General features: G+C 43.9%; 2 protein-coding genes across 9 annotated transcripts in view; both read right to left on the bottom strand.

Annotated features, from left to right (window-relative positions):
* Positions 1–353: 353 nt before the first annotated feature.
* On the bottom strand, positions 354–19,671 carry akap11 (A kinase (PRKA) anchor protein 11). Of its 6 annotated transcripts, none has more exons than XM_076110241.1 (12): positions 19,370–19,671; positions 16,411–16,515; positions 15,722–15,832; positions 15,573–15,626; positions 15,323–15,454; positions 13,899–14,163; positions 9,269–13,604; positions 8,951–9,091; positions 6,838–6,924; positions 4,758–4,804; positions 3,881–4,080; positions 354–3,139 (listed from the first exon to the last, which is right to left on the bottom strand). In XM_076110241.1, exons 2-12 carry the CDS (start codon positions 16,471–16,473, stop codon positions 2,954–2,956), a joined length of 5,622 nt encoding a protein of 1,873 aa, XP_075966356.1. In that variant the 5' UTR covers positions 16,474–16,515; positions 19,370–19,671; the 3' UTR covers positions 354–2,953. The 6 variants fall into 6 exon arrangements, 4 of the variants coding, with proteins under 4 accessions (XP_075966356.1, XP_075966370.1, XP_075966362.1 ...); XM_076110255.1 differs by having other exon boundaries at positions 6,838–6,921; XM_076110247.1 differs by having other exon boundaries at positions 19,283–19,370.
* A 1,562-nt stretch (positions 19,672–21,233) lies between these two features.
* dgkh (diacylglycerol kinase, eta) overlaps positions 21,234–25,863 on the bottom strand; it is a 52,583-nt gene continuing 47,953 nt past the window's right edge. For all 3 annotated transcript variants that reach the window (XM_076110210.1, XM_076110226.1, XM_076110218.1), the window contains one exon: positions 21,234–25,392. In XM_076110210.1, the coding sequence (XP_075966325.1) occupies positions 25,306–25,392 (87 nt within the window). In that variant the 3' untranslated portion in view covers positions 21,234–25,305. The remainder of the gene's footprint in view (positions 25,393–25,863) is intronic.

Here is a 25,863-nt window from a genome sequence, read left to right as displayed (position 1 = left end):
CTTAAAGACTTGAGTACTTGAGTAAATGTCTTTTTTTCCCCCACGACCGAGGACCATGAGGAAAAATGCTTGTTTTCAAATATTCCTTCTTTTCAGAAATATTTAATTTACAAAATTAAAAAAAGCGACAATCCGCACTTTTTAGAACCTAGCAGCAGAGAATGTTTGCTATTTTAGTTGGGAACAGATTTAAATGATTTATTACCATTTTCCCCTTTTAACACTAATTATTGGATTTTCTTTCATTGAGCAAAAAGCTTAAACTAAATTCATTTAGGAACATGATATACTTTATAAGTAACGCCACACTGTGACAAAGTGAAACAACAACATCACAAAGACAAGACAATAAATAAGAGCAGATGAAAAAAGCTTTATTGTCACACCAAGCTTCAACATTAACAAATTTAGAGTTTTTGACTTCAAGCTCAGAATGTGTAAACTATTCATCAAGGAGAACAAGTAGTGAACTCACTGATATATAACTTACATAACTTATTAAATATCTTCATTTGGCAGGGTTGTACAAGGGAGCGGGACCAATACAGGAGTGAGTGGAGGCGAGGTACTTCTCTCTTTTCATTTCTTATTTGTCTTATTCTCCCGCCTGTGGTCAGAAAGTAACACTGGGAACGACAGGAGCAAAAACAGATCGACAGCGTCTGCTTCTAAATGGAGTCTTTTGCAAGTAAACATTCAGCTTTCACAAACACAACAATATAGAGCTATCGGTCATGTGGGATGCACAGGAAGGTAAAGTAGACCAAAGAAAGAAAGAAAGAAGAGAGGGGGCTGAACAATGAGAAATAACCCGGGACAGTCCTACTTCAACAACGACACATTCACACTGGGAGAGAATCTGTCCACTGTGATGCGCTCTCTTCATGTCAGGTGACGACTCTTAATACATTCCTTTCATGTAAACCAAGATATATGCACTTCTCAGGTTAATACTTGACTCTCTTCTTTTCCACTGTCATCATTAACAGTAGGGATCACTTTTTAAAAATAGTGGATTTTGTGATATAATCATTTTTGCATGTAAACAAATCATACAGGACAAACACCTTTAAGATAATACGACCGTTTGGCAGCCTGCAGATTAAGCAGCAACGGGCCTGCAGAGGGCCGGGAGCGTAACGCGAGGCAGTGTGGAGCACGGAGCGATCGCTGCAGCTCAGTTAAGCGAATACATAAAGAACGCTCAGCTGCAAAAGCCAATGAAGATTCAGCCATGCAGGTGAGCACCACCAACAACACTTAGTTTAGAATAACAGAAGAAGAATGTGCTATATTACAGTGTTTCAAACTCAAGAGGGGAAAGTCCTGATAATAAATCTGAGGAACCTCGAAGTGTCGCGTCATCCTTGGGTCCTTCATTCAAGGAAAGAATAAATAAATAGCAACCATGAAAATGCATCCCAATGGTCTCTCTTCGAGGAGGGAGTTCTGTGCATGTACGCTTACAGACATGCCGGGAGTAAATTCACAGAGGGGGGCCAGGAGAGGGCTGAGGGCAGGGCTGGAAATGCCCGGTCTCTCCTTCGGCCAAACCAAGAAAAAAAAAAAGAAAAAGTGCATCTCAGCTAGTAGTGCTGTGCATGAGGAGGCACACGTATGGGGAGGCTGGTGAGTAACAAGTGTGTGCGTGTTAGATGAGTTAGTGCTGTAGTTTTGGTACCCGAGTTCCTCATTCCAAGCTTGAGCTACGCACATGCTGTTAGTTTGTGGTTCTGGAGGTGCAGACCATGAGAGTGTCTTTAATTACTAAAAGATCGACCGTCTGCGTCACTGGATCTTCCCTGGAGCTGGACGTGGGGCCACAGCTGACCGGGGGTGGATCACTCACTTACTACTGACTGGAGGGGAGGCGAGCCACCCTGTAAGCTACGTTTGGCAACATTAAGCCAGCATCATAGCTTTCATTTTTCATTTTCTTCTTCATAGCTTTGAGCAGCGTTTCATGTTTGACTAGACACACTCTACCTTCAAAAAATAGATACTTTTTGATACCAACCGTCACAGTAATCATCATCCACTCCAAGTATTTTTACTAAGTTTGACAACCAAGGAGATTGAGGCTCGGCAAGCAGCGTTACAGATATGAGATACAACAGGAATACCGATAATGGCAAGAGGCAGCTTCAGCAAGTGCTAATTATCATTCAAGCGCCAAGTGAACGGCCCATTTGATCATCAGCGCATGACGACAGTGTGGCACAATTTACTGAAGATATGGGTTTTGCAAATTGAACAACGCCTCGTCAATCTGTATGCATGGCAGCATCATCAGTCAAACGTGACGAGTCACGTTATCGACATTTAACTTCGGAGAAGAAAACGTCACTAAAGCCGACTGAATCACAATGGAACACTACCGAGGATGATTGTTGGTGTATTTCGGGTTCCCTCTGATAATACAAGGGTGTGGCGTGTGTGAGAGAGTGTGTGAGCGCACAGTTGGTCTCTTAACATGTGGAAACACCACAGAGGTGAGCTGAGGGTGTGATGACATCACCCGACCAGCAGCTATGGGGATTCCCTAACAAAAAAAAACAAAAACACATTCTCTTTCTCTCAACTCACTGCACTTCTGTCTGGAATAGATGGGAAGTGTCTCTCTCTCTCTCTCTCTCTCTCTCTCTTTTGCTTCTACCTTTATTTTTTAGCTCAAGCACAATGGCAGCGAGGTGTGAGGGCTTCAATTCAGACGTGAAGGTGAGCGGGAGAGACAGCTCGTTAAATAATGAATCTCCAACAACATAAACAGAGGGCGGAAAGAAAAGTAAATCACGACAGAGGTACTGTTGGTCACTGCATGCAATGCAAAACACACGCCGCCCACATTCATCAGAGAAAGATAGATTAGTTGATTTGTATGGCGCCCTCTAGGGGCAGTGGAGTTTTGCAAAGCCCTGTTAGGAACTGAGGAGAGAGGAGAGGAGATGAGGACCTAGGCGTGCTCCAGGAGCCACTGGAAGAGGGGGATGCGGTGAGGTTCCCCGCCCGGCTGCGGGGCCTCGTCTCTGGCCGGCGGCTGACCGTGCGTCTGGCCCTCTTCGCAGTAGCGCAGCAGCGTGTGCAGCAGCTCTCCCACCCTCCACTTCTTCTCACGAAGCCTTTGGACCACCGCTGCGAGCTGAAAGGGCACACCGTTATCATTCACTTCCATAATCAAAAGGAGGCCGCGGGAGCTTTGTCAATTGTTATTTCGATTTTACGAGTATTCGTGCACTGCCAAGAAATGAGACGTGGGATTCTCACTTGTCATGTCTCATAAAGCAGAGATGTGAAACAGTAGTGGAGCCGCCCTGTCTAGTTGCCAGAGGAGAGGCTAATCAAAGTGATCTTTAATTGGGACAGGGCACACAATCAACCTTTGTCAAGAGGTTTTCTCTTTCTGAGTTACATTTTATTGTCAGTCTAAAGATTCATAAGGACAGATGGAACGAGGAGATTTGGAATAAGCCAAAGCTCAGAAGCGACATTCGAAGATTACAACACAGAACTGAATATGAACTGTAATATTCAGAGAGGGCAGAGGTCCCCATGTGCTCAGTTAGGAGCTGGCAGCTATAAACCCCATGTACTATGATTTAAAAGCTTTATACATTTTTTTGATAGATTTTTAAAGAAATGAGAACCAGAACTATGATATATTATATAACTTGCTTTACTTAATCGTTGCCTGAGCGGTTTGTTTCCACAGCGAAGCAAACTGAAGAGGACACCAGGATACCACGACACAACCTTTAAAACCAACATCAACAATCTTTCATCGAAGCAGTGTGACTCGCTGAAGTTTGATAATAAACACCGCCGTGATGGTACGTAATGAGCCATCACGGCCGTAATGAGCCAACGGGCCGAGGGCAATCACCTGCTGGAGCTCTCTGTCGGGACCCAGCTGGACCTGGGGGATGTCGGCCATGGAGGCCGCCACCCACTGCAGCATGCTCCTGAGCTGGGGGTCGAGGGCCACGTGTTGAGGGCCGCGCCCGAACTCCCTGACATCCGAGTTCACTACGACCAGCGCGGTCCTGGGAGCCTGCACCTGAGTCCTGTCCGCGCAGAGAGTCCCTGCAGCACAGACCAACGTGGTTCATTCAAGGTGAATCATCCATGCGTCTCTTTCTACAAAGCATTCTCATGACACTGGCTCACCGAAACACTGATCAGACACATTAGTGTGCTCTGCTCCAGTACATCTCAAAGACAGATGGATACGATAAGTGTTACATGTAGCGGCCCTTTGCTCTCTTTTCCCACAGTACAACAGACCCAACAAGGAGCCCTCTCACACACACACACACACACACACACACACACACACACACACACACACACACACACACACACACACACACACACACACACACACACACACACACACACACACACACACACACACACACACACACACACACACACACACACACACACACACACACACACACACACACACACACACACACACGAATGACTGAGGAGGGAGTGGAGTGGTTGAATGAGCATTAGTGTGTCTGAATACGGGGGTGGTAAAATTCCCGGCTACAACACACTCAGACAGGCAGGCAGACGCACACAGCCGGCCGGAATCAAAGGCAACTGTTCTGAATCTCAAAGAGTGGAAAGAGCAAGACCTCAAATTAGGAAGGGGGGGGCTATGCTAAACGGAACTATTAGGAGAGTCTTGTTCACAATAGCTTGTATTGAATTAGAAAACGCTGTGGTCGCAGCCATGAAAACATCCTTACCGCTGGATTCCTCTTTGACCTCGGCCTCCCTGTCCTCCGTATGGTCACTGTGGGATGGGAAATGTCACACAGGTTAGTGAGAAGTAGGAAGTGGCTGGGGACATGAGGCTGCATGCAAGGAGACACAGATGACAAGGAGCATGCTCGAGCTTCCAGCGTTCGATAGAAGCACAGCAGGATATATCAGAAGATGCACTGTCGTCAAAGCAGTCCTGATCAACAGACGAGTCACACACGTCGAGGGAGGTGTCTTTAGATTGTTTGTTTGTTAAGACACAATGAGTCAGAGCACTTGATCAGTGTGAAAGTTGATTTATCCATTCTGTGTGATGTGCCAACAGGTAAACAGTAATTTCTCAACTTTTCATAAGATTGTTAATCACGGTGTTGTTGACACGGCCCACAGCTACAGACGCGTTTACTTCACTGCTCAATAGAATATCAGGAGATCCTTCTCTCTCCAGAAGGGAGACGCCTTTTACTGTTTTCATGAATAGGATCATGAAGCAGCAATGACTTTATCAAAGCAGAGGAGAGGAGGACTAAAAACTAAGAGACACATGGCAGCAACTATAAAGTCATGCAATAAAGGACAATAACTGAGTCGTATTAGATTTATCATCTTTGGCCTTTAAAGGCAGAGCCTGAGGTGTACAAACCCACCAGTGTATCTGCTGCAACTGGCAACTAATAAATGTTTTGTTGTTTTAATCAAAGTTGAACAAAATCAGCCGACGGTGACATACTGGAACATGTATTTTATACCGTACAGGACAGTATTTGTTTCTAACAATCTTAAATCTTAATTGACATGTTTAGAAGTGACAAAAACTAAAATCTGAATCTGTGAGAAACCTGCCACCTCATGGCAGGTTTGAACTGAACCTGGTTCACCTCTGAACTGACCAACTGTTTGATCCTCAGTGCTGGATGACGTCGTCTAGTGGAGGAGGAGTGGGTGACACAGTACTGTTGGTATGAAATTCTCGGTTACTAAACTGTATCGTTTGTGAGAAATGATCATGTAGTTGTAAAGCACTGATGTCTGTGGGAAACTCCGACATCTGAGAAGTGAATTCATTAATTATTTCACTGTTAAAATAAAACCCAGGACACATTGTTGTTTAATAGGTTCAACGTGTAATGCCTCGCCAACTGCTCCAAAGCAGCATTTCACCTCTACTACTGAGTACTAACAATCTAAATGTACAGTCATAAGGCATTTTAAAAAGCTACTCTACTACAAGACAAGACGGGCGGGGCTGTTACTTGTTACTATTACTTCTTCACACTCTTGTGATAATGCTATTTTTTGACAATATTTTAAACTAAAATTCTGTCCAGATTTGACCCCTTGCGCCTTTAAAAAGGAGAACATTACCGTGGCAGCTCTTTGCATTAAAAAGATTGCCGTTCAGGGGTTTTCTACAAGCACATGTTGATGAACATGTTGATGAACACACTGCACTGCTATGAGACGAAACAAGCGGCTGCACGGACGGAAGCAAAAACACATTGACTGACCCGAGAAAACAATGGGATTGTTATAAATGTCTGGCAGTGCGGATTCAATGCGTCAATGCTGCAGTAGAGTTTTATTATAAGTGAATTGAACCTATTAGTGGCTTTGAACAGTTGAATAGCATTAATGTAAAGAGGGCAAGACCCCTTAAGTTAAATATCATAGCACTAGACATTATTCTATTAAGCAACAAAACAACAAGCAGCCAAGCTGAGGCAATACATCGCATGCAGACATTACAATCAACAAGCATATGTCAAGCCTATTTATGTTTACAGCTTTGCGTGGTTATGCAAGTGGCTGGTGGTTCCTAGTATGAGACAAAGTATGAATCAAAATGCCATTGCACAATCTTCTAAATCATTTTCACATGATGAGGCAGCTTCCTGGTTCCAATTTTGTGCTGAGATTTTCCACTGATGGATCTGTTACACGTCTGCAGACTTAGATTTGGCTTCATAGTAAAACTATTTCTTTGTCTCATTCTGGGTAAACCCCCAGGTCTTACGGGCTTCTTAAAAAAAATAATATTTTTTAGTCAAAAGGTTGCTGACCAACCTGTCAGAGGGAGAGAACGACATGCGCTCCTCACACGCCTCCCCCTCCAGGCCCAGACTGCTCCAGCTACTGCTGTTCCCATTGCTGCTGGAGAGAGAAGGCAGGTAACGAACGCACCACTGTAACACCGACGGAGGCTACTTGCTAACGTGCGCTACCGAAACGGAACAAACATCAGGACGGTAGACGTGGCGGCAGTTTCATCCCGTTGGCTGTAATGAGCCCATCTATCATGTAGCTTCAACAAACAATACTCAGGATGATGACATTCTTTTTCTGGCATTTTGCAATAATCCATTGAAATGCCAGGTGAGGTTAAAAACAGAGGAGGGTTCTCGTAATGATGCAGATTTTTCCCACTGACTCATCTGTAATGTTGATCGAGACCATTTGTTGCTAAAGGCCTACAATGTGAGATCATTACATTCTTGTCCTTAATCCTGAGGGTTCCGCCAGGACAACCAGCTGGCAACAGCAGCACAGCAGCACACATCTGTAATTAGTCAATGATTAGCCTGCTGGCTGGAACCTGCACACGGTGGCGTGCGGCTGAAGGGAGGAACGTTTCTATACCTAAATATACCTTCTGTTAATCTGCATTACCTCAGCTGCAGCTTTCTCTCTGCGGTTTGAGTGAATGACACATGGTGAGAGTTTCTTCATTTAGTCAATCGTCACGCTCAAGTGTCCCGATGACACCTTCAAGGTGTGTTTTTTCCTTCCATTATTTAATCTGCCTAATGAATTGCCCATGGGGGACTTTGCTCCGATAGAGACACTGCCTGAAGTGATGAGAGCACTCAAGGACACACCTATGCACAAATATGATGATACATTAACTTGGCCCTGATGGCAAAAATAACTAGATGCTAACACATCGTGCTCTTTGAGGATCTTGGGAACGGATCTCAAATGTTGTCAGTTTTGCTTCCATAGAGAGGTCAACCTTTCCCAGAAATGTCAACAACTTGACTCCCAGAGGCTGGACACATGATATCATGTCACTCACTCTGTCCCACTCACATCCTGTTTTTGTTTCTTTTGCATGCATGCATACATACACACAAACAGTGACAATATCCATCTAAGGCCAATTCTGTCACAACTACTACTTTGTGCGTATCCCTGTGGTGTATTTCACAAACATTCTGAGAACAACTTGGCAGCGGAGACAACTACATTTAATCTCATCATATCAGCATATCAGTTAAAGCTCTCATATAATGCAACAACTGCACAAATTAGAGATAATTGCATTTTGGCAGTGAAGTCAAAATGAGGTTCGCAAACAACACACTGTGCCCTGTGCTGATCTTGGGAAACCTCCCATCTAGAGGCAACCACAGGAGACGGCTGCTGTCCAACACTAGCAGGAAAAGAGTCTTTCTGTAGTGCTCTGGGTCCGAGGAGATGAACAGCACACATCAACACAGCACGACTAAAGTGATTCGTTAAATCCAGAGTCCATGACCGCACAAGAAAAGAATTCTAGTGCCTCAAACTCAAATATCAAACCCACGTCAGACTTTTCCCCAGAGAACTCAACTGTGCCATTACACAGCTTGTGACCAATGTGTTCAAATTCATATGGTACTTTTCCTACACATCCTATGTTATCTTATTTGACTGTATGTTATTGTTCTTTTATAGAACCCATGATTAGATTGTTCACATTCAAATAAAGAACCGAATGAAAAACATTGGCATTTACCACCCTGTTGGAAAAAGATACCCTATCACCTCCGGGAGACAATGGGAAGACAAAACTGTACCCAGTCCACAGAAGGAGTTTCAATAACTCCTACTTTGCTCATTTATCAATACTCTTGTGTCAAATCACATTGTGGATGTCTTATTGGCACCAATAAAAGTGCAAGAGGGAAAGACTATGAGAGCCAAAAGTAATCAAGAATCAAATTCCCCTGTCATTTCCCAGATCCACACACACACATATCATAATCAAATACATGGTTTAGTGTCTGGTAATCTGCAAAGTGTATTCATTATCTACTACGACAGTGAAATATGGACAGAAGGGGAGATAACAGCAGCGTGCTCTACAGTTAACCGGATATTTGGTATGCTACGTATGAGAAGACCAGTGCTTGTTTACCTGTCACTGAGGTGGAGGAAGCTGCTGTTGTCGTCTAGGTGCTCATCCTCAAAGCTCAGGTTGGACCAGCTGCCCAGACTGTCGTCTCCTACACTCAGCTGCTGGGACACAGAGGACTCAGTGGCTTCCCTACCTGGGAAGCTAAAAACACGGATAGATGAAAGGAGACAAAAAACAGAGATGATGAAAATTCTCTCAGTGTCAGACAAGAAGTAAATGTGAAATAGTAGCAGCTTTAAAGTACCATTTTTTCTTATATGCATTGAACATGACAGAACAGACAAAAGCAACTACTAATGTGACTCTTGATGTGGTTACCTGATGTTGCCGGTCTGGCAGATGTTGGACAGGGCCGACGTCATGATTTCAGCAGTTAGGCTCTCGGCGTAGCTGGTTCCATCATGGCCGATGCCGCTGTCAGCGTTGAGGCTGGTGTTGCTCAGCTCACGTTTTGCTGTGTTAATTGCCATGGACACCATCTCCTCTGCGAACACCGCCCTGTGGTCCCGGTCAATGTGGATCTTGGGAATCTCAAGGCTAGAAAGCCGCTCAGGCCTTGCCTGAGATTCCGGCCCCCTTCTGCTCCTCTGTGATACGGGCTGGTGGTGGTGCCTGCTGGGTTTGGTGCAGTACGGGCACTCCTGGACCTGACAATGCCGGCATGTCCTCTCCACCATTGTGAGACCAAGTGATGGCCCCTCAGACAACCTCCTGGCCTGGCCTTGGGTCCTCTGGTGCTCCCGGGATGAATGTCCAACTGACGAGAGGCTCATCTTCAGAGTGTCATCAACTATTTTCCTGGCATAATGCTCGACGACCTGCATCACCCGACTCCTGTAGCCTCCATCATACAGGCTTCCTGTACTGTGGTAATGCCTGCTCTTACCCTCCTTGGACAACAGGGGGCAAGAGAAGGAGTTCCTGATGAGACTCTCTGCCATGTCTTCCAGTTTGGATTTCTTGTACAGACAGGAGTCAGTGAGAGACTTGGGCAGTCGTGCAGAGGAAAGATGCAGCTTGCGTGTCACATCGCAGGTGATGTTGTAGGCTAAAGACTCTGCGAAGTTGACCAGATCCATGTACTCCCTCCGACTCTGCTCTTCAGAGTCATTGCAACTACACTGAGCATCCTTGCCTGAGGGACAAACCACTGACTCTGCTCTGTCCTTGGGCGGGGCTGCTTCACAACCAGAGGCTTTCCATTCATCTGGCAGCGACTTGGACGAGTAAAGGCGGGTGCTGGAGGATCTATGCTTGATCTTGCGACTGGCATGAGCCAAGCCCAGTTTTATGGAGCGGTAGGCTAAGCGGCTCGCATACTGGTCCAGGACCAACTCCCTATTGCCTCCCTCTTTTTTCAGCACCCTGATAAGGTAGCCAGCATATTCATCTGTCACGCTCTCACAGCTAGGATACTCAGAGGACAGGCCCGAGCTGGAGCTGGAGATGGTGCTTGAAGTGGAGGTGGGAGACCGGAAGACGGAGGCTATCAGGTCATTAGACCATTGCTCAGCCAGCCTCCCTACCCTCCAGTCTCTGTTCTGGTCTGTACTGGGTTGAGACGGGTGTTGGTGGTGGTGATGCAAGTATTCAGAACCAGATCTGTCAAAGCTTCTTCTTCTGTGGTATGGACACTGCTGTGCAGAGCTCACCATCCTCTTCACATCATTGATGACCTCTCCAGCCACCTCCCCGGCATAGACCCACAAGGTGTTCAGGGTCTGCTCTGAGAACTGAGCCACGCTGTCTCTCCTCCTCCCGCCGCCCTTGCTCACCTCTCCCTCCTCCTCCTCCTCCTCCTCTGCCACTCCCAGGGTGTCCATCTCTGTGGCCATGGAGACAATGTGGCAAGCCAACCGCTCAGCATAGTGGAGAGCTTCCTTGTTGGACATTCTGCGAGTGGACATCTGGTTCACTTCAATGCGACCACCCACCGACTCTAAACATCTGTTAGTGCCACCAACACGGCCCTCTTCTGCCAACTCGTCCTCCTCTTCATCCTCATTGCCGTCTGCCTCCTCGGAGAGAGACCTCATCAGTTTGAGCATAAACTCAGCCTTGTCTGCCTCGGGGGTTACGTCTTTTGGCCCTGGGCCGGGCTCAGGCTGATAGTGAGGAGTGGGTGGGGGGGTAGCAGGGGAAAATTCCTTAGCCAGCTTGCTTTTCAGCTTCTTGGAGAACCGTTTTATCTGTTTCTCCTTGGACACCTCACTGGGCTGCTGAGGGGTAGAAGGGGGAGTGCCAGGAGTCCCACCAGATTTTTGCCCGGAGTTTGGAGCCGAGTCGTCCCCAGGAACAGATGTCCTCCTTTGTCCACTCATCTCGGTACCCGGCACATCAAGAGTATCCATCATCACAGGATGCATTTCAGCCACTCCTCTGGTCCTGGGGTCTACCTCACAGCTGGGTCTCCCCTGGCTATGAGAGCCTGCCTGAAAAGAAATGTGAGGAATGCTTTGGTCTGTTGCTGGGTCATATCTGAAGCCAGCTGCCTGCTTTGAAGGGGAATCTGGAGCCTCATAATTAAACGCGTCTTGTTTAGAAGAAGAGTCCCTTCTGCTTCTGATCGTCTTTGTGAAGAAATCAGCACAGTCACCAAAACTCTTCTTCATCTTAGATGCAGTTATTAGCTCACAAGCCTCAGTTACTATCATATCCACCATGTTGCCAGAGAAGTTTTGGAATGGAGACTTTCCTTGGGAGGGGTCTTCTCCAGGTGTGGGGGTCTGCGTTCCATGACTGTAAAGGCAAGTTTGGGTAGATGTGGTGGTGTCGGCGGAGGATACAGTTACTATTTGGGGGCTGGCCTGTGGGACATCCGACAAGCTAGACACAGGACAGCTCTCCTCAGAATCCTGGAGGTGGGAGAGGGCTTGGCCTGCTTGGGGCACAGGAATACAGCTGGCCATGCCGGATACAGTAAACAGGGCTTTCTTCACCGTGCAGGTAGCATCCTCTCCTGAGGGCCCAGGAACCGCTGCAGCTGAGCTGGCACTTAAAACCTGTTGGTTAGCAAAGGTACTGCAGGTTTGAGCGCTACCGTTCTCTGCACTGACGTAACAGATGTTGTCCAGAGACACACTAATAGCCGCTTGGCTAGTGAAGGCAACATCAGCCTGAGACAGCTCTATGAAGGCCTCTTGGATAACTGACTCAGACAAGTCTGAAGCATAGGAGGAAACCACCTCCTCCTCCTCTTCCTCTTCCTCCTCTTGCCCGAGGCCAAAGGACCAATCACTCGGGGTGAGAGGGGTTGAGGGGTGGGAGAACTGACACACTTCCATAATGCCCTCAAACACCAACTCTTCAGCCAGATCAGCTGCAAATTGTGTCACAGTGTTGTGGAACATCTGCTTTTTCACTGTCAGGAACTCCTTGAGCGCCCCAGACACAGCCTCTCCGACCAGGAAGCCAGCTAATCCGTTGATTGCTCGTTCTTTTAACACATAGGCATGGCGCATGCCAATCTCATGGAAGGCCATTTGAAACACTGAAGAGGTGAGCCTGGCAGCTAGGTGACACAAGGTGGTGGTACAGGAGGATACACCTTTTTGGAGGTCTCGCAAGGCACTGCCCAAGCTCATCTCCACCAGGTCAGTGGCAAACCTCTGAATGCCGTCCTTCAGAGACTGGGACTTCTTCTGCAGCGTGGCCACTGTTACGGTCTCTTGTATTTCTGAGAGCTTCATCAGGTAGCCCGATGGGTTCTGAAATTCCTTGTGGCAGACGCAGCTGAGATTCTTGTTGTCGCTGATGTCAACAGCAGACTGGTAGCCACACACAGATCCTAGAATTTCTTTGGAGAGACTGCTCGCAAAGTCTGAGTAGGTCTTATACAGAGAGCAGAGATCCTGGGGTTTACGTAGCTCTGAGCTATCCCGTCCATCCTCATCTGCCTTCCAGAAGTATGCCAGCGGTCCACTGGAGTCCACCAGGGGGCTGAAGGCTGAGGAGCTGACGGGACTAAAGAGTGGGCCACCGTTCTCCTCAGAGGGGATCTGCACGGGTCGAGGGGAGTCAGGCACCTCAGAGTGAAGTGAGTAGGGAGAGCCTGGTTTCAGAGGTGTAGGTTTCTTCACATTGGCTGGGAGGGTGGGCTGGTCAAAGCGGTGAGGATTCATTCCCTTGGTTGAGCAGCCCCTAGAAACATATTTGGATGCGGTTGGGGCACCGACGGCGTCCAGAGGCAGCGCGAGAGTGCAGTTGTCTGAGCTCAGCTCCTCCAGGTCATCAAACTGGTCAAAGCTGTCGAAGAATTCACTGACTTCAGAGTCTGAGTCTTCAACTCGCTCTCTGGGCCCCCCTGGAACCTGGGGGATGTCCAGTTTGGCCAGCAGGCTCTTCTGGTAGCCCACCTCATCCAGGAAAATGATTGGGCTGGGGCTGGAGCAGTCCGACTCCTCCGATTCACTGACATTATTCAAAGGCGAGGGGAGACGAGCTCCGGGACTGCAGTAAGTCCATTGAGATTCTATGCATGATGACTTCTGCACTGTGACAGATACATCTGGACCAGACCTATGCAAATTCTTCTTCGAAGATGAGCCTATGATAATGCGGGCGCCTGCGAATTCCTTTTTTCTCTTGTGGGCTGGGACTGTCTGTGATGCCACATCACGCTTTCTAAAAGGGCCTTTCAGATAGGAAGCAGCAGCTGTGGAGATGGACAGGAAAAGGAGACAAATATCACAAAACGTTAACCACAAAAGAAAGCGGACTGAAAACATGCTCATCCATTGTGCCTTTATACGAGTGCCATCTAGCACTGAACCACTTTTTAAAACGATATCATGCATAGATTATGGTGGTATGAAAATCAGAGCAGGTTTAAAATGTCTCCATTTTGGATTTAGCAGAAGTATGTACATTCAGATGATGGCTAACAAGATATTCCACATAAGAGACCCGAGGCTACTAAATAACACCAAGCATTCGATGTTTAACCTACAGGGATGGTCTCCGGTGTCGTCCTCCTCCAGATGCTCCAGGGCTGTGACAAAGTCATCCTCGATCGATGAGACCGACTGGTTGGTGTCGTCTTCCTCCGGATGACTGGGCTCAGCTGTGCCCCTCTGCAGAGCCTGGAGCTCCAAAGCATAGCGGACGCCTGCCACGTAACACCCGAGCAAGCCCACCAAAGATGCTACGCTGGCTTGAGGGTAGACACTAGTGCTGGGATTATGCCTCAGCACACACACGGCCTTTAACCAACACTAGAGGCGGAAAGAGACAAAGAGGGAAAGAGAAAAGAAAGGAGGACATGGGAGAGAGAAATACTGAAAGTTAAGCCTGGTAATTTAAATCAAATCAACTTTTATTGTTACACAGTACACAGCACAGAACACACAGCACCCGGGGAGCAGTTGGGAGTCTGGTGCCTTGCTCTAGGGCTCCTCGGCAGTGCCCAGGTAGCGAAATGGCACATTTAATCAGCTGATTTAGAGAAAAATGACTGTCTGTTGGTTATTTGTAACCAACAGACAGTCTTTAAACTGTCAAAGCGATCATGTCCTGCAATCAGCAGCAGCAGCTGATAATGTGAAAGATCTGAGCAAACTAAACTGAATTCACATGAGATTTTTCTTATCCTAATCTTACAGGAGGGCAGAGAGAAGCTGGTAGTGCATTGTTATGTCTGCACTCTGATTGCGAGTTGATCTGTTGCATGTGCAGTAGTACTGCCGATAGGTGGGAGGTCTCACTGTGTGAAACGACAAAACGACAAAACCACAGAGTGAGCTGCAGGGCCTGTGTGTACCCAAACACTGCACACAGGACCAAGAAGGACTAGGCTGGAAAAACAACATCTCTGTCCGTCCATCCCACCTGCACTTCTTCAAAAGCCTGAGAACGACTTGGTGTGTCCGTTTACATGAAGGGACAGACAAGGCCATAAATATGGGGAAACCATTTCGTCAACAAATGCAAGAATTTTAGGAAGATACAACAAAAACGGCACACCCAGAAAGTGATTCAGTTTTACTAATTAAACATTTAAAAACTTGTCTTGGAGTAAGATATCTGTCATTTAAGTACTCAAATGTGCATGTTTCCAGTGTAAATAAACGTTTTATTTCATTAGCACTTGTTGAGTTTTAGGGTAAGGCAAATTCTTCAAGGGAAATTATTAAAACAGGAGCCAATGCTATTGATATTCTATTAAAGTATTCTCTTAAAAGAATCATCCTGAGCCACTGGTGCTTTTTCTTTTAAATAAAGGAAATAACTTCGTGTTAGGATACATGAGTAGAGTAGCTCATTCTTACTTCCTCTTATCATTTCCCCTCACTTCCATGCCTTCTGCTCACTTCCCCTTTCCTCAAAACATGCTGACTGAGCACATTCCTTCAATATGAAAGATCCGTGACCCACCTGAGGCCCCACGTCCCGGTGCTCTGCCAGCCTGCGGGAGTCTTTGAGCAGCAGAACCTCGTCATTTTTGAGGCTGTGAACGTGGAGGGACCTCAGAAGCTCACACAGCCCTCCGGGCATTGAAAACAGAGCCTGGGGAAGAAGAAGACACAAAATGGCCATCAGTACCACATCAGAATTGTATTTAACAAGTGAAAGTCTTTCCTTCAGTGTTTTGTCATAACTCCTGTTTGTAATTATGAAAAGGTACCTGTTGGGTGACATCATCCCCCTCACATTGGCCAGGCAGACACACAAAATGAATCTGAAAGAGCACAGTTGATGGTCAGTATCGCTGCGTCTCGTGTTTGACTATGGCTGTGCTCTGCACATGTTTGCCCTGCTGTTTGTGTGACAAACCTCGGTCAGCCTCGTGGCGTCTCTGGTTGGCAGCTCCAGGCCAACGCTGCACAGCTCCTTCTTGTTCCTAAAGAGGCTCTTCACACACTGCGGCCCACCGTCACGCACGGTCTGCAAACACATGCAGCGTTAATAAGCCCCAAGTACATGGTTACCCAACAGAAACAATGAAAAATCAATGTGTATGTGTGCATCACTGTAGGATGCATGAAAGATGAGTGAAGAAGTTTTGTGCATCTTCTTTTATATACCTTTGTGCATTTACACTACTTGAATATAGATCCTGGCTCATCAGATTGTATTCAAAGTGGCATTTAAAACACTTTACGATCCTGTTGGCCTAACATTTACATAGAAACTTACAACTACAGATAACAAACAAACAAAAAAAGGACTGTACGTTGTTATCATACTCAATTCAAACTGGACAAACAATTACGACGAGATATTTTGCATTTTAACGTAACATCGACATTACAAGTGGAAGTAAAGTGCAGCAGTCAGTCAGTGTGTTTCAATTTGTCCTGCAGAAATGCTTCTTAATATAAATAAATAAATAAAAAGCTAATGTCAGATGTCATGGCAGCCATAGAGAATCCCTGGAGAGTGGGGCTGGAAATCCCCCTTTCAAAACATACAGTACACAACAGATATTTTCAGAATAAAATGCAGTGTCCCGGCAGACAGACCTCTTTCCGGACTGAGGCCCTGGACCTTATGGGGACTCCTCTAATACGTGCACAGGCATCCATAGCGGCAGAGAGCTGCACGTGGCTGGCTGACCGGCCGCTCACCTGCAGGTAGAAAATAGAATCAATAAATCCACAGCAAGTAAAAGAAAACAGAAATGTTGAACGTGAGATCTCGATTGCTGCTCCTCAGCTGTCACACAACAAATCACATGACAAAGCAATGACAAGTTGTGTGCTACGAGTAGACAAAGAGACATCCCACTATGTCCCCATCTACTGTTGCGCACACACACATGCCAAAACAGGAAGCATGAGGTGACAAAGTCACAGGTTCACAGGCAACAAAGAGCTCTGTCACTGCATCAGTGCCATTCACTGAACCAACAGCTATCAATGGGATCAAGCCTGTGAAAGGGATTACGAAACATTTCGGCACAGGAGGCCATACAGTTAACCTTGTGGGTTGTACCTCCATTTCTTTGAGATTATACAGCTAAACTTGTAGACCACATTGTCTTCAAACCTGTGTGAAAATAACCTGAATAAAGCTCTTGAAAGTAGGCCTAGACTTGTCCTGCTGGCGAGGATAAGCTATAGTAGGCCTTGCTTCTTTTGATATTCTTTAAACAGTCAGGCCTGCATCAAAGATCAAACAGCGAGGCAAAGAGAAAAGGGGTGTGTGCTCTGACTGAGCAGGGGAAGCACACTCGGTAAGCAGCATGAGAGAGCGGGTAAAGGAGGCAAAAATATTTACAGTGTACAAGAAGCAAAAGTTTCCCAAGAAATCCAAGCCTCTCCTTTGAGGTAAGGTCCAAAGCAGCCAGAGGAGTCTAGACACAGGCAGGCGGTCCCATTGATCAGCCCAGCCTGCATCCTGAGAACCAGAGGGGCAGCACACAAGCCACTGGCTTCCTCTGGTGATCCAGGACCTCCTAGCTTCTCATGGGTGCTTTGGTGGGCTGCGCCAAAACAACACGGCCAGCTGCTGCTGCTGCCTGACCTCAACTATGCAGCACATCCCAATTCACTCACAAGGCAAGCAGGCACAATGGCGTCTATTATGGCTGTGGCTATCTGGAACAGAGATGAACAACATATCTGCTTTTTTTTTTAGCCTGGGATGTTTCATGTTGGGTTCACAGCTTTAGTATTCAGCGGTATGCTAATTGGCCTCCATCACCACCTTGTGCAACTGATGTGGTCACATAATGCCACATGTATTCGGTATTAGTCATATCGTGGAAAAACTGTAATTAAGTGTAACTAAGTTTCGGCTTAAAGAAATCCTCAAGTGCTGATTCATAAAACGCATTATGATTGTTTGCACAAAGATGAAATGAAGCTCAGCAGATCCTGCCAAAAAGATTCAAAGGGGTGTTTGTGATCATCTTAGAAGGGCGGCGGCAAAACAACCTGTCAAGGCCAGAAACTGTGTAGTCTAAAATCTTGTTTGGTTTCAGAGCTGATGTGGGCCAACTTTTGAGCATGAGTGTGGGTGGCCGGAAGGATAGATAAACAGAAACGGAGAGAGAGAAAAGCACAGCCTGGAAGACTTGACAAAGACTCAATCTAAACCCGAATAACTTATCTTTCCGATATGTGAACTAGTCCTTTGTTTGGTTGACCAACAGAGAGACAGCAATGTGGTGCTGGTTGCATTGAGACAAATGTTGGAGCAGGAGATGCTCCATAGTAGAGCTATTTTGAATAAAGATTCAATGCAATCTTTAAAAAGGTGCAAGATATTCACATAACACATAGTTGTTTACTGTTAATGCTCTGAACGTCAAATACAGCAAAAATGCCAAACATTCCCTTGCTCCAGTTTCCAATGAGTCCTTCTAATTACATTACATTGAATTATGTCTTGGCTTGTCATAGTTGGAACAGCACAGCAGGTGTTACTGATAACATTAACGATGGCTCTGTTCTGGTAAAGCATGTCAGTGGACCAGCTCGGACAATACCAGGGCCCATGTCATGTCAAATTTCTTCCTTACATTATATTGTGAGGATTAACTAATTGTCTCTGTCTTATATGATACGGCTTCATTATCATCAGGTTTTGGGCCGCCTTGTGTTATAATTTGCAGTCCTTCTCCATAGAGAATACTAGAATAACTGCTAAGACACACTTTTGATGTAATGTCCTTTGATGCAGCAAATCAGTAGACACATCTTAAACATGTCAGCGTACTGATGTCATACATTCAAGAGCTACGTTTAGGTCTTGGGTATAGATAGATTCTATCTAATTTTAGGGTGTCACCTCGGTGGTGGTCCCCCTGACCACCGCTGCAAACAGGGTTAAAACAAATACCAGACATTTAATATGCAAGACACCATGTTCTCACTAAACATAACTATTGTATTTCGTACATTTCTTCGTCGTTGCAACGCGATATAACACACCATGCTTTGTTGACGACCTCCTGCTTATACAACAGACTGGCTGTTATATTCTGCACCTCTAACGTAACATGTAATAAGCTAATTTACGTTACCAAACCCTGCCTGGAGGAATGACAAGCTAACGTTACGGCTTGTGGGGCTGGTTTCCCTCCGCAGCAGCAGGCCACACTGTGGATGCTGATGTTGATTCACGACCACAAAAACAACACACACACAAAACACGGTTAACTCGCTGGACAGCCGCAGCGCATTATGCAGATACAACACTTAACAAAACCATCGTAAAATTCACAAAGCGACAGGCAAACCAACGTCAAATTAGCCAGCTTGCTAAATTGACAGGCTGTCAATCATCTAGCTAGCAGCGGAACCAGGCCTGTGATGTCACCTTTATTGTCGTTAGCTCACACCTAGCCACCACCAAGCTAACGATACCGTTAAAGTTAGATTTAAATACCTAAACCAGCTGCAATATGTGGCCTTTTTTCTGTATGTTTCCAAACATAGCTGTGTGCCGTTATTAAGAAGTCATTTTTTGCCTCACCTCTCAGGACTCCAGCAGTGTTGACGGTGTAGCCGCTGTGTTTTTGATGCGCGAGCCGTAAACGATTCGTCCGTTTTGAACTCTTCTTGCCAACGGTAGCGTAACTGAAGGGACGCTTTACCTAATTTTCATAATTTAAACCGGGTAAAATAACTATTTAAATCCTTCCCAAGCGACAGACCTTCACTGAACGTTGGATGAGTTCAAAAAAATATATACAGACTTTACCGTCTTACGATTCGACTTCACCAAATCTCACAAATGATTCGGATTCCTCATTTCCTGTGCAACACTGCTCTTCCCATGAAAACAAGAGTGACGAGGCATCATCAATCGCACGCCGAGCAATCGATGTGTGTCGCACTCTGTCACTGTCGAACACAGAACAATCAAACTGAGGGGTGTTTTTTTTAATGGCTTTTATGTTTACATTTATGACTTAAAGAATTTCATTGTATACAAAATATATAAACACACGAATACAGCAATAAAAAGTGATGATACATCATTTAATTTATCCAAATCTTGCACTTAAAATGTATTTTAAAGCCACACCTGATTCATTCACAGTACAGTGTCAATATATTTTAATTAATTCCATAGCACCATTTATGTATGTTTATCGCCACAGACACAAATTGCTGCTTTTAATTTGTACATTTACACAGTTTTATTACTGAAAATGCTGATGCCATATGCTCTTGTGTCATTCATTAGTGATGAGTTGCATCCTTCCCTTAAACATATTTCTTGAAATTGACAAGAAAACTGTATCTAAAATGTGTACAAGGAAATTAAAGCTCTTTGATTGGTTGTGGTGAATGGAAAGGAAACAACGTTAAATGCCCATTTTAAAGAAGAGAGAAGTTTCCAACAATATTGCCAAGCAGCAGTAGATTGACCATTGAATGGTTTGTTCCACCATTTCATTGACCACATTTTGAGATCATGGAACTGCATATTTAAAAACTAATCCGGTGGCTTCCAGGAAGTTATTGACATCCCGACCATTTGGTAAAGGCTAATCATCAAAAACAGCATGGCCAGATAAAAATGGATGTTGTTTTGTTGTTGTTATTGCCTACAGGAACTAAGAAATGCAATAAAAAAATGTAACTTAAGCCTGATGTCTGAATGTGAAAAGGGTTCCCATATGTTTTCATTTCCTTACCATCACAGATGTTTCCAGGTCTTAATAATGCATCTCAGAAGAAAAATTAGGAGCAATACGTGCTTGTCCTGGAAACTTTTGATATGTTGGCACATCAACAGTCACAACATATGGAAATAAAACAGATTCCATGTGCTTCACAATTGGGTTTTTGCTTCTAGGGGGAAAAACGTTGAGGTTTTGACAATTGGTGAAACAGAGGTGGAAGGGATCAGACAGTAAAAAATCTCTGTTGCCAGAGATGCAGTGAGATGCCATGAGAAAAAACATTGACTTGAAGTAAAATGAGCTACTGAAAACATTACGGGTTTAAAAAAGACATTGCAAGACTATGAGAAAAGATAAAAGCGGAGGAGGGGATGTGGAGAGAAATGATTAAGGATGTGGGTGATCCAAAAGAAATTCAAATGTCACAGATGGCCCACAGTCTTCAATCACAATGTAGCTATTCAACACTTGGTTTTTGAAACGTTGAAATGCCAACTGCAATTTGTTAGCAGATTTATCTTATGACACAATAGGGAAACTTTGAACAGAAGATTTTTTTCATTTGAGAGGGGGTAAAAGCGCTATTAAATATCTAGGTATAACTGTCAGCTGGAACACATTTTATCCCCTGAAGATTTTTCACATTTTATAGCACTGATTCTTTTACTGGAAGCAAAATCGAAACAGAAGGAGGCGGAAACACACTGCATATGTATTTGGTTTTATTGAAGAAGAGAGATATGAATAGGTAGCCTGTTTTAAGGCACCTAAAAAATGTACAACAAAAGCTCAACCATTTATTTATTCAGAATACAAAAATACACATCTCAGTGACTCCAAATTGTAATAAATAGTTAACCATGCATTCTAACCATACAAAGGCACAGAAAACAGTCACTTAGTAGTCATGAAAATGATCAACTACTTTACCAAAATCATCCAGATAGTAATACAGGTGACAACTGTAACATTATATTCCAAATGTGAAAACACAACACACATCATGTCATTTAACCTTAGGCAATAAATATGCAAATATTGTTTATACCTACATATATATTCTTAAAAATTAAAACTGTGCCATTGTAAACATAATGTAAACAAATGAAACTCACTTTTCTCCCATCACTTCAGGAAACCACGTCAGAGACTATCATGCTATCCCATCTTTTAGAGATCCTTGCATGGGTTTCGTTGGTTTTTGGAAACCAGGCAGTTTGCAGCATTATTTACAGACCACTGGAAAACACAGCAAGGGAGAAAGGTGGCTACTTCCACTTTGTGTGGAAAGGTCAAGCATCCTCTCGCCTGGAGCCCAAACACTTGAGATTTAGAGAACCCGGCAGACACTTTGGACACGCGGATAACAGAAACACAGACAGACACAGCTCAGGAACTGCAACGGTATTAGTGGATTCAGTTTGGTAACTGGCAATGATGGAGATTAAATTAAAAAACGTACGGAGCACTGCAGGAACAAAGCAGCGTACAGCAGTCGTACTATACTGCTCCATTTAAAGCACGTACTAACAAAAAGGCTTCAACTTGGTCTAAACCTAAATCCAGAGATTCTGGCTCGCAAAAGGCCAACAGTCATCAGATAGATAACAATGAATCTGATCTACTCAATGAAAAAAGACAGGGTCACACTCTATAATAACTCTATAATAACCATCATTAGTAAATAGCAAATTGATAGTCAATTACTCTTTAGTTAATAGTTATTTTACTATTGACAAACAATGAAATGGTAATTAATAATGTGGACTAATTATTAATAATGATGTATTAACAGTTTTTTGTTGCACAAATAACATTTTATATATTCTCTGAAAACCTTTTAACTTTATTTAGATGACTGATGATTATAATACTGTGTTAAATGTTAATAAATAATTTGTAAAGCATCTATAAACATTATTTAGACAGATAGCTAAAACGTTGTCAATGTTTATTAATTGGTTTCTGGTCCATCTCTCTATGTAATGTTTAAAGAGGTTTTACAAATCATTTGGTAAATCATTAACAAATACTTAATACAGTATCTAAAATGTTAGAATGTGTGCAACAACACTGTTTATAGTGTACTAATGTAATCAGAATGTTATTGTTATCATCTCCTGTCAGCTATGATACAATATATAAGTATTTCTTAATACACAAAATAACTATAAAACTAAATAAACTATAACAAATAATTAGTAAACATTATTAATACATCATTTCATTGTTTGTTAACAGTAAAATAACTATTAACTACAGTTTGATAAACAACAAATGTACCCTTTATTAATGATGGTAAATATGATAATTAATTTGATTGATAGGCTTATTGATTTCTGCAAGCCAATTAGCAACGCTGCGGCTTACTGAACGCAGTAGCCCGGCACAACTGATTGTCGGCATAAGCAACAGCAACACTGAGCTGTTTGAGATGCGAGTCAGGGACGGTGGAGAGGTGAGATGTGACAGGTCGCCCTCTGGTGGGATACTAGAGAAAACACATGAAGATTCAGCCCCCGACTCACTCAACATTCTATTATTATTTAGGATACTTTGATGAGTGATGGAAATGTGTGCACATGTTAAAATGTAGCACTCAATATTCAGAAAAAATTAAAAAAAGTTTTAAGCTAGTTTAGACTGAGTTAAAATTACATGATAAAATTAGTTGGCAATAGTAAGTATACAATTGCTGATAAAGGTACAATATGCCACTGTTGTAGTAGACACACACACACACACACACACACACACACACACACACACACACACAATGCGCACAAATACATTGTGATACATATTACGTGTAAACACAACAGTCATGTCTGCCCATTCTACTCATTCGCTGACACAGTCCTACTTTAGTGGATCATCTTGGAAGCACAGAGGAGCAAAACTACAAACTAGTGAACCGCTGGAAGAAATGTGGAGTCCATAAGAAAAAGCACTTTGTCTACGGGGCCTAACTGTCAAAATCGAATCCCCAAACCTCGGGAAGAGTACGTGTACAAAAAAACTCTTTCAACGTTTGCCTTTCTTTTGTCCCCCCCCCCCCCCCACTGATAAACATCATGTCAGAAAGCTGCAGAGGCAGTATCAAAACAAGAGATAAAATATTGCACCATCATTAGAATACAACAGCATTATCATGTACAAGAGATTAGGACAAATCAACAATACACAATTGTTATGGTGTAATATACACAATCAAATGTGTAAGCTGTTGACAATGCATGCCATGTCAGCAATCTACAAATGCATTAGACTACAACACTTACAAACATGGTTTGCATACACCAGTATATATACAGTGCATATATGTATATACAAACTTAGCATCACATATAGAAATATACCCTGTAATGCCACCAGTCTTAAAAGAACGAGTAAAAGTAGTGTTCTATCTAACGTCTCACTTGTAATTTGAAGAAAACAACAAAAAAAGAAAGCTGCACTTGAACGATGCTATGCAGGCTGCAGATCAACTGCTCTATTACATATTCAAAACCCATATCTAACTGCTATTCTCATTAGTGTTAAATACTGTGTTAAATTGCCAAAAGTTTAAAAAGTTGAGGTGAACCGTTACTTCTATGTAATGATATGAGTATTTGCACTTGCATGAAGCAAGAAGTAGAAAGTGCCTTTTAAGTGTTCCTTAAAAAAACTCAGCAACCCTCCAGTTTATGTGGTTGGCTTCAGATCAACACGAATCTCCTTCCAACCTTCAAAGGAACTAAGAACTAAGACCTACTGGCCTATTCAATTTAAGACCTGAACAAAGTCATCAACGTTTTCTTAGACATTCACTTTGGTACTGATTTCACATCCACAGAGAACGTGTCAACTTACAAATATTAATTCCAAATATTCATAACCTCATCAACAGCTTTAAAAAAAGAAGAAAAAAACGAACTTCTTATGACTTCTACCAATAAAGCACATTTTACACGAAATGACTGAAAATATGGCACTTGACACAAATCTTTGACACATCATTATCATGCAAACAAAATAAATTAAAGCTAGAAAAAAAAGAGTTGGATTTAGACCAAAAAAGGATGCTTTCAGTAGTAACAAATGGCATCGTAATACTTAAGTCATGTAAAACTTGTTCAAGTCTTATTTTGCACATGAAAAAAAAATAAAAATCAAGACACTAATCATGCAATTAAACATATCTAAAGACGAGCAAGCATAGCATGCAACAGTATCCCACTGTTTTCAGACACCACACCTTCCAGATTACCGGCTAGACTGTGATGTTACACCTTTATCTGCAGCAGTGCTCCTGAAAGCCGGAGGCTGCTTTGGTGCATCTGCAGCTCTGGGACGTCCAGCAAACATCACGGTTACACACCGAACTGAAGCGAAATCCCACGCTCATGGAAGTCCTGGTTTTGCTACTAGTTTGCTATCACAACTCAAACAACAAGTCAACCGTATGGTTAGTTGCATACCTGATTGTGCGCTATGAATGGTTATTAACTTAGAAATGGCTTTTTTTGTTGTTGTTGTTTTATTTTGTGAAGATCCGTAAAGTCCTTTTGCATTTCAATCTGCTTTCTCGACTGTCATTTTGGCACCAAAGCACAAACGAACACACCAATGTTATCATGTTAACAACATCACAAAGGCTTTCTCAGCAGAGGGATACAAATCCAGCTCTCCTCGAATACCTATCTTCACCTCCGCTGCCTACGGTGTTGCCAAAACTCTTCCACTGATGTGAGGGGAATGTTCGTTTCCCCTCTCCGGTTGCGTCTGCTCCGGGTTAGAGGTCAACCATAGAGGCCTTGGCCAGGTCTTTAGTTCCCTGGAGAATTCTCTTCATATGACCCACTTTCGATATCCCCAGATCCTGAGGGGGAAAAGAGAAGCCCAGCACATAAAGAAACCACACACGCATTTCTGTTGTAAGTCAAGTATTACAACCGAATATAATTAATACTTTATTGCAGCTTTTTGGTTTATCACCAAATATTTATCACTTGAATAGCACAGAGCCATTGTTAATGTAACACCTGTGCTTTGTAACTACAACAAGTCAACAGTCTGCCATCTGAAAGGGGAGGCCAGCATGCTGCTGCTCATGAGAGGCGCTGTGAGAATCACACATAGTTTGCCTCAGTGGCATCACTCTCATAAACACAATGACCCTGTATTGTTTTCTGTGGTCAGCTGTGAAACAAACACATTCAAAACATGAAAACAAGTGGATTGAGTGATTGATTTTTTAAAAGGTTTATGTGGGTGTGCCAGTTGTGCACATCTGCGCCGTCGTACCGAGGCCAATCGTGGAACCAAAGTCACTCAACAGGATCACCAACCA

The sequence above is a fragment of the Anarhichas minor genome, unplaced genomic scaffold (assembly GCF_050575085.1).
Source record: "Anarhichas minor isolate MPS153535 unplaced genomic scaffold, ASM5057508v1 ptg000004l, whole genome shotgun sequence".
Taxonomy (NCBI): domain Eukaryota; kingdom Metazoa; phylum Chordata; class Actinopteri; order Perciformes; family Anarhichadidae; genus Anarhichas; species Anarhichas minor.
This window is presented reverse-complemented; position numbering and strand designations above follow the sequence as displayed.